This window comes from Artemia franciscana, chromosome 18 (assembly GCF_032884065.1).
Source record: "Artemia franciscana chromosome 18, ASM3288406v1, whole genome shotgun sequence".
Taxonomy (NCBI): domain Eukaryota; kingdom Metazoa; phylum Arthropoda; class Branchiopoda; order Anostraca; family Artemiidae; genus Artemia; species Artemia franciscana.
The window spans coordinates 10,173,460-10,187,532 of NC_088880.1; the positions used below are offsets into that span (position 1 = coordinate 10,173,460).

The 14,073-nt window shown below is 37.4% G+C and overlaps 1 protein-coding gene across 1 annotated transcript in view; it reads left to right on the forward strand.

The window, feature by feature from the left end:
- LOC136038589 (ATP-dependent DNA helicase Q4-like) overlaps positions 1–14,073 on the forward strand; it is a 102,885-nt gene that overhangs the window by 27,992 nt on the left and 60,820 nt on the right. The window contains exon 4 of the mRNA XM_065721784.1: positions 7,048–7,425. Within this exon, the coding sequence (XP_065577856.1) occupies positions 7,048–7,425 (378 nt within the window). The remainder of the gene's footprint in view (positions 1–7,047; positions 7,426–14,073) is intronic.

Below are 14,073 nucleotides of genomic sequence, written 5' to 3' on the forward strand. Positions count from 1 at the left end.
GAGAGTGGGATAATCAGCTGCGGCTGCGGATCTGATGCAGGACTTGTAGAGTGGGATAATCAGCTGCAGCTGCGTATCTGATGCAGGATTTGTAGAGTGGAATAATCAGCTGCGGCTGCAGATCTCATGCAGGACTTGTAGAGCGGGATAATCAGTTGGGGCTGTGGGTCTGATGCAGGGCTTGTAGAGTGGGATAATCAGTTGTGGCTGTGGGTCTGATGCAGGACTTGTAGAGTGGGATAATCAGCTGCAGCTGCGGATCTGATGCAGGATTTGTAGAGTGGAACAATCAGCTGCAGCTGCGGATCTGATGCAGGACTTGTAGAGCGGGATAATCAGCTACGGCTGCGGATCTGATGCAGCACTTGTATAGCGGGATAGTCAGTTGTTGCTGTGGGTCTGATGCAGGACTTGTAGAGTGGGATAATCTGCTACGGCTGCAGATCTGATGCAGGACTTGTAGAGCGGGATAATCAGCTACGGCTGCGGGTCTGATGAAGGACTTGGAGAGTGGGATAATCAGCTGCAGCTGCGGATCTGATGCAGGACTTATAGAGCGGGATAATCAGTTGTGGCTGTGGGTCTGATGAAGGACTTGGAGAGAGGTATAATCAGTTGTGGCTGTGGGTCTGATGGAGGACTTGGAGAGTGGGATAATCAGCTGCGACTGCGAATCTGATGCAGGACTTGTAGAGCGGGATAATCAGTTGTGGTTGTGGGTCTGATGCAGGACTTGTAGAGCGGGATAATCAGTTGTGGCTGTGGGTCTGATGAAGGACTTGGAGAGTGGGATAATCAGCTGCGGCTGCGGATCTGATGCAGGACTTGTAGAGCGGGATAATCAGTTGTGGCTGTGGGTCTGATGAGGGACTTGGAGAGTGGGATAATCAGCTGTGGCTGTGGGTCGGATGCAGGACTTGTAGAGTGGGATAATTAGCTGCGGCTGTGGATCTGATGCAGGACTTGTAGAGCTGAATAATCAGTTACGGCTGTGGGTCTTATCCAGGACTTGTAGAGTGGGATAATCAGCTGCGGCTGCGGATTTGATGCAACACTTGTAGAGCGGGATAATCAGATGTGGCTGGGGGTCTGATGAAGGACTTGTAGAGTGGGATAATCAGCTGCGGCTGCGGATATGATGCAGGACTTGTAGAGCGGGATAATCAGTTGTGGCTGTGTTTCTGACGCAGGACTTGTAGAGTGGGATAATCAGCTGCGGCTGCGAATCTGTTGCAGGAATTTTAGAGCGGGATAATCAGCTGCGTCTGTGGGTCTGATGAAGGACTTGTAGAGTGGGATAATCAGTTGGGGCTGTGGGTCTGATGCAGGGCTTGTAGAGTGGGATAATCAGCTGTGGCTGCGGATCTGATGCAGGACTTGTAGAGTGGGATACTCGGTTGGGGCTGCAGATCAGATGTCGGACTTGTAGAGAGGGATAATCAGTTGCGGCCGTTGGTCTGATGCAGCACTTGTAGAGTGGGTTAATCAGCTGTGGCTCTGGGTCTGATGAAGGACTTGTAGAGTGGGATAATAAGCTGCGGCTGCGGATCTGATGCAGGACTTCTAGAGTGGAAAATCAGTTGCGGCTGCGGATTTGATGCATGGCTTGTAGAGCGGGATAATCAGTTGTTGCTGTGGGTCTGATGCTGGACTTGTATAGTGGGATAATCAATTGAGCCTAATTATCTTATTAGTGTAGAGTGGAATAATCAGCTGCGGCTGCGGATCTGATGCAGGACTTGTAGAGCGGGATAATCAGTTGTGGCTGTGGGTCTGATGCAGGACTTGTAGAGTGTAGAGTGGGATAATCAGCTGTGGCTGTGGGTTTGATGCAGGACTTGTAGAGTGGGATAATTAGCTGCGGCTGTGGATCTGATGCAGGACTTGTAGAGTGGGATAATCAGTTCCGGCTGTGGGTATGATGCAGGACTTGCAGAGTGGGATAATCAGTTGCGGCTGTGGGTCTGATGCAGGACTTGTAGAGTGGGATAATCAATTGAGCCTAATTATCTTATTAGTATAGAGTGGGATAATCAACTGCGACTGCGGATCGGACGCAGGACTTATAGAGCGGGATAATCAGTTGCGGCTGTGAGTCTAATGCAGGACTTGTAGAGTGGTATAATCAGTTGCGGCTGCGGGTTTGATGCAGGACTTGTAGAGTGGGATAACCAGTTGTGGCTGTGGGTCTGATGCAGGACTTGTAGAGTGGGATAATCAGTTGCGGCTGTGGGTCTGATGCAGGACTTGTAGAGTGGAATAATCAGCTGCGGCTGCGGATCTGACGCAGGACTTGTAGAGTGGGATAATCAGCTACAGCTGTGGATCTGATGCAGCACTTGTAGAGCGGGATAATCAGTTGCGGCATATTTGATGCAAGGCTTGTAGAGCGGGATAATCAATTGAGCCGAATTATCTTATTAGTTATTGATTGACACATGCAAGTTTGTATCTCTCAAGTTGTTGTAATTGTGTGCACATTTAAACGTATGTATATTTTCATGTTATTGAAATATATCAAGCAACAGATAGGAGTTTCATTTCATTCATTAATCTTTAAATTTTCTGAACAGCTGTGATCTCCTATCTAAGAGAGCCTTAAACCCATTCCAAGCTAAGAAATGATGGACTAGGATTACCTGGTTTCTGCCACGGTAACACCAGCATTTACGAATCTTCATTTAAAGGTATTTTAATAATTTCTAAAAGGGTGTCAAATTCTCGAATACACACCGAACCAGCATTGTCAAAAGATTGCTCAGTACTACAGTAGATCCAGTCACAGTACAAGTATATATCAGAAGTATACTTGTGAAAGTTTCTTCAGAAGTGATACAGATTAAAGCACTCGGAAAGGAAAACCCATTTGCGTCACAGCAATGGTTTTAATTGCTACTTGGCAACTTTAAAGAAATGTATTTTTGAAATTTAAAGGGGCACAATTGTAGACAAAACGAAGCTCTATCTAAGGATCTGTCTTTAAATAATATGGTGTATATACTTCAGAATACTTTAGCGAAAATAGGGTATTATGTGTTACCCTACCTTAACCCTTTTTTAGTCCCAAAGACTGAAGAACTAGACTAGGCTATTTTTCTGAATCGTCGGTCAAGTTCAGTCTAGTCAAGTTCTGTTTATTTATTTATTTTTTTAATTTGAATCATCAGTCAAGAAAATCAAAAGTACTCAAGTAGCCCATTTCGCAAAAATAAAATGGCCATTGAAATAAAACGGAATTGAATAGGCTACTAAATGCAATGTATCTGGGCTTTGTACGTATCTTGAATTTTTGTATTTCTAAATAATTTAAGTAAGAACTAAAATCTAACAATCAATTGTTGGCAAGGGCAAGTCCAGAGCTATGACCCACCCCCCATCCCCTTAAGTGTCAAGAGTAGTCCAAATTAAAAAGGAAGGAGGAGCTAATCCGGGAGCTTAGGGCCAAATTACGATATTGGGACCTAATAACACCCTGGTCTGAATCCCTTTCACCAGAAACATGTTGTATAAAATAACCATTTTCCCTGTTTTGACCCCTCCCCATCCCTCGTCTACTGAAAGAAGCCCTAGAGGGTCAATAATTTTTATCAAAAGCCTCCTTCAATCAGTTTATTCAAGCGTAATTGACCGTCTGAGAGCCTCTTGTTCGCTTGAGTCAATCGATTGACGGTGATTGATAGAATAATTAAATAACTCAAGCGGTTGACAGAATTGATTGGCCCTCTTTGTCCATTTTGATCAGTAATTGCATCAGTCACTCGTCAGTAACCATGGAAGACACATCTCGAAACTCGGAAAGTCAATTCAGAGTCTGATATTTTTTCTACTTCATGAAATCTGTTGCATGTGGACTTTTCTCTTCGTGAAACTTGTACTTCGATTTTTCACCTCGTGAAACCGGTTTGTTCGTGAAATTGTTATGTGCTGATGTATTCTTTTGTAAAACTTAACTTATTATGACGATTTTCCTCATGAGACTTGTTATATATTGATTTATTCTTTCGTGAAACTTTATTTATTTGTTTAATGGAAGAATTATACGATTTTTTTTTAACTTGACAAGAATTGTAGAAGTACGGTATGAAGCTATCCTCTGATTTTCTATCTCTTCATAGACCAGCCACTTTTCCAAGTAACTATTTTTTTTCCTGTTTCCTGTGCAATTCGTAGTGTCTAATTTTTCACCTCTCCTACAGTTTTAACATATCAACGAAACATGACAGTTTTCCTATTATTCCTATTATAGTCAGCAAAGCTTTGTGATGAAAATGATATATTAAATCTGTGGACAGATTTATTAACGTAATTGACGTTGTTCTTAATAGGCAAAATTAGTGTAATAAAAATGGCCATCTGTAAGTTCGATCAAAAACCTTGAGAACATACTGAGAGACGCGAGAAAATGCTAGATGGCGTTAGTAATTTGATGAAGCTAGCGTCAGTTTCCATTCTTGTAAGTTACTTATTCTCTTAAACGAAACGAGGGTTTTGTTTAAGAAATAGAATGCCAGTGGCTCTTTTAGGTTGTAAGCTGTCTGGTACAGTTTAGAATTAGCTGCACCTAGTGTTTTAGATGGAAAATACTTGTAACACTTGTTGAAAAAAGGACAATTTCCCTATTTTTTAAGCAAGTTTAAACCCTTCTCAAATAAAGCTTAAATAATAACATAATTGCACATTGATTAGTGAATAGATTTGAGACTAATTAATCAAATGACACGGATGTCTTGTCCTTTTGGTGTAATTTACAACTGAAGGCTTGTCGTAAAATCACTTGTTTCAGAATGAACATTCACCTTAAGGATAACCAAAGTCAAGGCAGGAAATGGTAAGTTTGCGTTACCTTAGGTTCACACACAAGAAGTTGCTGCGATAGGTAATTTTCGTCAATCGCGGCAATTGGTAATTTTCGTTGCCTTGTTGTTCACACAGGATACTCGCATCGGTCAATTTTTATTCGCAAAAAATTTGGAATTAAAGCACGTGAGAAGAATGAATCAAGAAGAAGTTCTGCTTGTATCTCTTGTTGCAAGCTCCCATGCTTTTAGCAGCAGTACTGAGTTTTTGTGACCTTTTGCTTTCTTTTCATAGAATTAAACTGAACTTTTGCTTTCTTTTCATATAATTAAACTGAACTTTGCTTTCTTTTATAGAATTAAATTGAAGAGCCATTATCAGCTTCTCCAATAATATTATCAGTATCCTCCATTATTTTGCTGTTGCGCGCAGAAAATTGCTATAAAAATTGCTTCATCGGCTGGTTAAAGTTGAATTTTTTCAACTCTGCGAAGTTGCTCAACTGAGCAACTAAAATTGCTCAAACTGGCAACTAAATTGCTCCTGTGTGAACATGTGTACGAACCCGGAGTCAGAGTGGGTTTCACAGATATTTCACATCAGACACTTCACAACCTGAATTGAAAACTAAATTCATAATAAGTTTTGATCAAGATTAAAGGGTTGATTGAAGCACACGTCAATTGATTGAATGAATAGCTGGACCAAGTTATATGGACGAGTGTTTGGAAGTGAATGCTGGTTGCTTGAGCGGATGGCTGAAAGAAACTCATGTGCTATTAAACAGCTGTGTAAGTTTCTTCGCTTAGAGATTAAACATAGGGAATCATGTTTGAGGTGATACCTTGTTACGGTTCATATAATTGGTGTTTGCTGGTTAATAGATTCAACCTTGGCATTTTTTTTTTTTTTTTTTTTTTTTTTTTTTTTTTTTTTTTTTTTTTTTTTTTGTCTAAAGTTGTATTTTGTTGGAGCTTTGTTTGTAGACAGTATTCTGTGTTGCTATGGCCCACAGGCTTTTTGCAAAAAATTTTATCTTATTATGAGGCAAGAATTTTTTCATTAGGATTAACCTAACTTCACTTCTTGGGTGTGGTGGCTATAAGACGCAAGTACCGTCTAGGGCTTAAGGTTGGTCGTGAGAAGTATTATTATATCTTTCTGGGAAATAATAAGAGTAATATGTTGACTCGGTTCCAAGGTGAGCATTTATTTATAGAGCCTTTAAGCAGATGTTAAAACATCTCAGTTGATGCATGAATAAGACCTTAGAGGATTAATGAAAGATGACAAACGATAAAACAAACTAAATATAAACAAACAAACAAAACATAAAACATACATACAAACAAACAAACAAACAAAATATAAAACAAACAAAAAATGATAAACAAACCATTTTTATGATAAAAGATTTGATGACTCCTCTGAAAAGTTTCTGTTAAGCTTAGATTATTGATAATTCGAAGATATCCTAAAAGGGACTTGATGAAGAAAACGCATAGGAAGAAAATTACACGAATAGCCATAGCTATTAAAAAAAACGACAAAAATAATGAAAGATTAATATTTAATTTAATTAATGAGTTAATTTTTTATTAATTAATTGTTAGATAATTAATTAATGTTTAATTAATTTTAATAAAGCTGATATTTTGGTCGAGACATCTGCTTAACCGTTGAGTGGTGGCCTTGAAGGAATTATAGCTTTTTATTGTCTTTTTTCAATGACTGTACTATTCTTGTTTTTTCTTCGTTACGTTTTTGTTTTGTCATTCTTAGTATTTTAATAGGAAAGTATTCACTGTCATACTGAAGTCTTCGAAATATTTTAGAGTAAATAATGGTGGTAATAAGAGAAAGTTAGCGACCAAGACTAAGAGAAATTAAAACAAAGACGTTAATGTTCAATATTTCATGAGATCTCCCCCTTTAAATGGAATGATTAACTTGTAATAATGTACAATAAAACTGTACGAAAAGGCTGACAGAAAAAATGAACTCAGTTAATTCTAGGGCACGAAAAACTTGGGGATGTATAAAAACTCAGTATTTGAGGCTTTTCAACTAGTTTTAATGTACTCAATAAACCCAACACTTTTGTAGGTACAAATTTAATGGAGGACAAGCTTAAAAAATTATAAAATAAAAATAAACCCTTACCTTGTGTAAAATAAATCTAAAATAAATGTGTTTTATTTCAAGTTTTTTCCAGGAAAGTTACCACTTTCCTCATTCTTTTTGTTTTAGGTGGAGAAAGCCTTCTGCCCAAAGAAATGGACTACGAAAATGATGAAACCTGTGACAGCCTAGAAATAAATCCAAATAACCTTGAAGTGGACAATCCACCCTCGCTTAAACAGAAAGGGGCTAGAGCAAAGAAGCGAGAAAAAAGGAAAGCAGACAATGAAATTGAAAGTGCAAAAAGCACAAGGAAGAAAAGGAAAGTTAGTGAAGAGGTGAGAGGATCTACGCTCGCTGAATTTAGCGGTGACAGCAATGATGGTATAGAAAACCCACTGGTAGACCAATCAGTTCAAACGTCTCAACCGATTTCAAAAGCCAGAAAAGAATGGAGTAACAAGGTCGAACCTCTCTTTGACTGGGAAATCTTCAAAAACTCACCAAGTGAGTATTTTCCAAGACTTTTGCGTTTCTCTGTGATTTCTTTTTTTTTAGATTTTAAATAGATAATCGTTTTTTTTTCAAGACTGTATAAGTCATTTTTCATTACTTTTTCATTATTATTATCACACTCGACTTATTGGTTTGAGCCGAACAGATTTCAAAACGACCTTGAAAAAAGTTTGTTTGGACTTTGAGGCCCCACTTTATTTAGAGGGGGTGGTCTTCACAACTACTTTTTTGTAAATTAGGTTCTATTTGGTCGAAGGACTGACGACTCTAAGTTTTAAACTGATGAGGGATATAAAGTTTTTTGGCCCTTCTCTACCTTAAGGTCAGTTAATATCAACTGTAGCTTAATTCAAGACAACTAACTTAAGGTCAATTCTGTATGTCAGTGGCAAGAACTGTTAGAACTTAAAATTTAAGCTCTTTAAATTCTTTAAGTAATTTAAAATTAAGATATTTAAAGAAAAAATCAGCCGTTCTTAGTTGTTGTAATTGAAATTGGTTTAGTAGGATTAAGTAGCGGAGGAGTGACGCGATTTTAGCCATTCTTTATTAAAAAGAAAAAATAGGCTTCTGATAAAATCTATTTTCTCTTTTTTTAAGCTAGAAGTTTAACAACAAAGTATCTTGATTTTTTTGTTGTACTAAGGAGTATTCTATAATAGGAAGAAGTGTTAAAGGCTTTTCCTGAATTCAGCCTATATTCAATAAAGAAAAAGCAAAATTTATATTTGTTCTGTCTCTGGTAGGCTTTATTGAAAAAAAAAAATTAACGTTGACAATGCTTTTTTGTCTTTTAAAGCTTGGTTCTTAAAACAAAGCATTGTCCATTCTTTGATGTTACAAGTAAATTTTCTGTGGTAACAAAGTATGAAAGGCTTTTCCTTATATTCAGTAAAAAAAAAGCAAAATCTAAGCGAAATTTATGTTCTGACTCTGGAAGGTTTAATTTAAAAAAATTTAATGTTGAAAATGCTTTGTTGTCTATTTTAGGCTTAGATAACTTCGGAGACCACACTGCCTTTCCATGACGAAAGTATTACGGTTCGAAATAGGGATGAAACCTTTTAATCAACAGTGAACAGATATAAAAATTTTTAACTGGATATTTCGGACACATATACAGTGTTCATCATCAGCAGTATATTTAGTAAAGGAAAAACAAGGTTTATGTTCCGTCTTTGGTAGGCTTAATTGATAAATTTAATGTTGTTGTTGTCTTTTTTAAACAAAGGCTTTGTTGTCTTTTTTAGGCTTGGGTTCGAAAATAAAGATAAGATAAGTTAAGTTTATTTTTGCCCTCTTAAAACATACAAAAAAGAAGCGGAGCAATGAAAAAAAAATATAAATAAAAATCAACTTCTAAACAAGAAAAGTAGGTAATACAAAATTAATCCAAACTGCTTTGGTAAATAATGTTAAATGACAGAAAAGTAAGCGGTTCAAACTTCTATTGAACTCATCGCACTCTATTGGATCCACTACATCTAAAGGGTCAGAAAGACAATGTCTTTGCAAAATAAAACTATTCCTGTAATTAGCGGGAATCTGGATAAAAACTTCAGGTAGTGACAGAATCGAACCTTTAACTGCTCAGTTTTAGACAGTGAATCTCAAATTGGTAAAATGTACAGCGCGTGAGGGAGAGCTATGGCACTATATATCTAAGCAAGTACATGCTAACTATAACTATACTTCAATGCAGTAAGTTTGGCATAGCTGGCGGGGAAATCTGACATGGCTTGCTCGACGGTAAGAATTTGAGTACCACGCCTATCTGAACAGTAACTAGGCCAAGGTATTTCAATGAAGACAATTCTATAATAGATTTACCTGCTACGCCCTGAACTCATTTTAGTTCTTTTCATGTCTGAAATCCGCCGTTTTCTAAGATTTTTCTTTTGATAGTTAGTTTCAAGCTAACGAATTATTTTGTGCCTCATTGTTCGTCAGTGTTGCCCAACTGTGCTGTGAAAATGATAAGTAAAACTAATTAATTTAATTTCGCAACTCTTTTGTTTATGGAAATTGAAACTTTAACAATGTGTTGATTTCCTAAGCAACTGCACTTCAGTGGAGTAATGTTCTATGGGGCAGGAGTGGGAGGATAACTGACCGTCCCAGACCTTGGTTTACCTCCCCCCCTGACCCAAGTTCCCTCCCCCTATCCACAGCTGAATTTTAACTTCTTCAAATATCTTGTCAAAACTTAGATAAGCCCACAAAATTCAAGCATCCACAGAAACAGGTCGGTTTCCTTCAGTATATCTTTATGTTTATGGTGCTATATGGCTCATTTCTCAGTTTCCACTGTGATTTCCACTGTTTTTGGGAATATTGGCCCAATCCCCCTGGATTTAGGCGAAATTCCACCACTGCTGCCCCTTCAAAGGTCAGCTGCACCTTCTAAACTATTTGGCACCTTTGTTATTTTGTGCTGATTTTAACCCATTTTTCTCCTTTTTTTTATCTTTTGTGCCCACTACTACCAAGAACTGCGTAGCTGCTTATGATGGTCTTAATAATCAAAAATGAATTTCCTTTTTTTCTAAATTTTCCAAGACATTTGCTTGTTTAAATTCTAACTTAGCCTATTTAAACAGTCACATGTCATGTTCACTTTTATTGGTACTTAAATTTATAGAGCATATTGTATATTAAGAAAATACAGTCTTTGTTATTGTAAGTGAAGGTTCTGGACCAGAATTAAGCATTCAGGGTGCTTCCTGAATTCAACTGAATTCAACTGAATTCAACCTCAATTCAACTGAATTGAGAAGTCAACTTACTTCTCAATTCAGAAAAAAAGAACACTTCTGATAGAATATATTTATGGCCTTCGGTAATTTCGATCTCTAAAATAAATATCGAAAATTCAGCTCTAATCAAACAGTTCGTGGTAACGAACTGTAGTAAGGAGCGACCCGGCTCAATAGTAACCAAAACACTAAAAACGGATACCCATAGCTACATCAAAAGAATCGCATTTTAATGCTGATTTTGAATATATAAGTTTCATCAAGTTTAGTCTTACCCATCAAAATTTACGAGCCTGAGAAAATTTGAGTTATTTTAGAAAATAGGGGGAACACCCTCTAAAGTCATAGAATCTTAACGAAAATCACATCATTAGATTCAGCGTATCAGAGAACCCTACTGTAGAAGTTGCAAGCTCCTATCTACAAAAATGTGGAATTTTGTATTTTTTGCCAGTAGGCAGATCACGGATGTGTGTTTATTTGTTTGTTTTTTTGTTTGTTTTTTTTCCCAGGGGTGATCGTATCGACCCAGTTGTCCTAGAATGTTGTGAGAGGGCTCATTCTAACGGAAATGAAAAGTTCTAGTGCCCTTTTTAAAAGACCAAAAAAATTGGAGGGCACCTAGGCCCCCTCCCACGCTAATTATTTTTCCAAAGTCACCAGATCAAAATTCTGAGATAGCCATTTTATTCAGTGTAGTCGGAAAACCTTATAACTATGTCTTTGGGGACGACTTACTTCCCCACAGTCCCCATGGGAGGGGATACAAGTTACAAACTTTGACCAATGCTTACATATAATAATGGTTAATGGGAAATGTACAGGCGGTCTCAGGAAGATTTTTTTGGTTGGGGGAGGGGTTGAGAAGAGGGGGATATGCTGGGGGAACTTTCCATCGAGGAATTTGTCATGGGGGAAGAAAATTTCCATGAAGGGAGCGCAGGATTTACTATCATTAAAGTGCTGGAAGTAAGGAGCAGCATTAAAACTTAAAACGAACAGAAATTATTACCCATATTAGGGGCTCATCTCCTCCTAATACCTCGCTCTTTACGCAAGGGCTGCTTCCTCATCAACGCCCCGCTCTTTACGCTAAGGTTTTTTACTGTTTTAAAAAGAAGAGTTGAGAGAGAGAGTCAAACTTTAGCTTAAAGAGCGGGGCGTTTATGAGGAAGCAGCCCCTTTCATACGAAGTAATTTCTGTTCGTTTTAAGTTTTAATGTCGCTCCTTACTTTCAGTTAAAAAAAAACTTGTTTTTTTATTTAATTTAAGTCAGGCTTAAGCTATTAAGGTTCCTAAGTTTAAGCTTTTGTGGTTGTACGAATTATTAAAGAAGCTGTTTAAATTTAATCATTTTTCAGTTATAAAAATATCACCTAGAAAAACTAATGAATATACTTTCTATCACTGTGTCTGATTCCGAAAATAAAGCAGAGACAATTCTCTCAATGGTGTTAATTCGTGACTGTTTAGGGGAGGGGGCAAATTGAGTTTTCAGTATCTAAAGGTGGTGGGGCAAATTTAACGTTTTTCTATTTTTTGATTAAAAATACCCCAAAAAAGAAAGGTTTTCTCGATTTTACCTTATCTTAAATATTATACCTTACCTTAGAGCTTGGTTCCTTCAGAGTATCTGGACGCACAAAGGGCGTCAGAAGAGTGCCTCCAATTTTCCCTCAAGTGGGCCGCTGCAAATATGTCCTCCCACTCTCGAATAACACTCCTCTGAAAGGGTTCTTCTGTCACGTTCTTACGTTCTACGGAGCTTATCACATGGTCTTTCTTGGTGACGGATGCCTTTCGGTTGCCAGCAGAGGAGAATTTCGGCAGTCTACGGACTGAAATAAGGAGGATATGTCCAAGGTATCCTTTTCGCTATCTCACAGCGGAGGCGATATCTTGTTGACCTGTGGGAGTACAAAATCTTGGTGTTGCTGACATGGTCTCTCCTGCTAATTTATAGGATTTACTGATCACAGTTATTTTCAGAAGTAGTTATAAGTTTTTCCTGTTCCATTTTCCAGTTGGCTTTAGGCATTTCATAGATAACCTCATAACAGACCACACCTTGCTCTGGAACAGCTTGAGTTTCAGATTCTTAAAGTATTATTGTGGATTTCAGACTAGTGAAAATCTCTGGATAGCTGTGCTAGCTAGGACTATTCTGGTGCGTAGTTCTTTTTCAGGGTCACCACTGGAAGCTAAATATAGGCTAACTTATATATAGAAATAGGAAACTTACTTAAACATGGGAAGTAGACTATCAACCTAAATATATAAATTAAAAATGTTAAATACAGAAAATATTATAGGTGTTTCTTATACCCATACGCTCTTTTTTCTAGAAAAAAGTCAGATTTTTAATAAAATATAATTTCTCGTTGTCATGTGTTGAATAGAGTGAGGTATATGAGAAGGTTTTGGTAATGTTTCAGCTACAGGCGTAATGGCACAACTCTGCGTCCATGATGCAGTAGTATTAAGGTGCTGAATCAATTCGGCCGTTCTACTTTTTAGAAAAAAAAACAGATATCCATTGACATATACTTTCTGTTAAGTTCGTGATTGGGTGATTGTAGCACATAGACCCCCTTCCCTCCAATTGACGTACCTGGACAGGATGGAGGAGAAGTGTTTGCCATAGTTTTGACCTCAGGCGGAATAATGCTGCGAAATTTGTAGTATGGTACTAGTAAAAGAATGCCTTAGAAAACGAAAGCCTATTCTGAGTTGGAAAACAAGAACAAATCTGTTATAAAATTGTTTTTTGCTATGCTGCGAGGTCATTGTAAAATGGTTTAACAAGCAAGCTGAAAAATTAATTAGACTATCTTTCAATATTAATAAGTTGAAAAATTTACTTTAAGTCATCATTGCTAGACAACTTGGAGACGTAAGTAAGCTTGATCGAGCTTTTTTTATAGTTATGGCCATGGATTTAGGGTTGTAATTGAAGTAGTTGATTGCCTTTCTTTGTATCTCCTGAAATTCTTTCTGTTCTACGAAAACGAAAGAATAAAGAGAAGAAGAACAAGATAATACTACCAGTGGTACTAACACTTGCAAATCCCGCAATCCCGCAAATTCTTGCAAATCCCAGGGGGATTTGCAAGAATTACTACTACTACTACTAATAATAATAATAATTCACTGCAGCACCAAGCTGCCTGAGGCCAACACAGTTACGCACGCTCCTCCTCCATCCCAAAATCCACTGCACTAGTATGAGGTAGATAATACCATATTTCGTATTAGAGAAAAGTTATTTTTTGCTTATTTCTTTCGTTACCTTTTTAATCTTGAAGACTTATAAATTAATTTTATTATTATTTTTAGTGTGTGAGTTTTATGGCATAAGGGGTCCTGGGCTCACGTGGATTCTTAACAAGAAGGCTACAGTATGTTCAGATTGATTCAAAACGTTCACCAAGCTTTCCTATTACATGTGGAGTTCCACAGGTCTCTGTTCTTGAACCGCTATTATCCTTAATTTTTGTAAATGACCTAAGTCAATCTATGTCTAATATCAAAAATAATTTCAATGAATTATTCCATGATCCACAAGAAGTGAGGGTACCAATGTTTGCTGATAACACGTCGCATGTTTGTCTTGCAAGAACTGAGAATGGATTACTTGAATTAAGCAGACAAGCGTTAGACAGAGTTTCAACTTGGATGTGCGTAAATAAATTACAAGCTCTCCCGGTTAAGAGTAGTTTTATTATATACTCGAGAACAGCTACATATTATCCAAGTATTTGTCGATTAAAACACGGTTATGGCGAGATTAAAAGGAAGTCTTGTGTCAAGTATTTAGGTATTACACTTGATGAACTTTGTCGTTTAGAAAACATGTTGAGAACATGTCAGCGATATTATCAC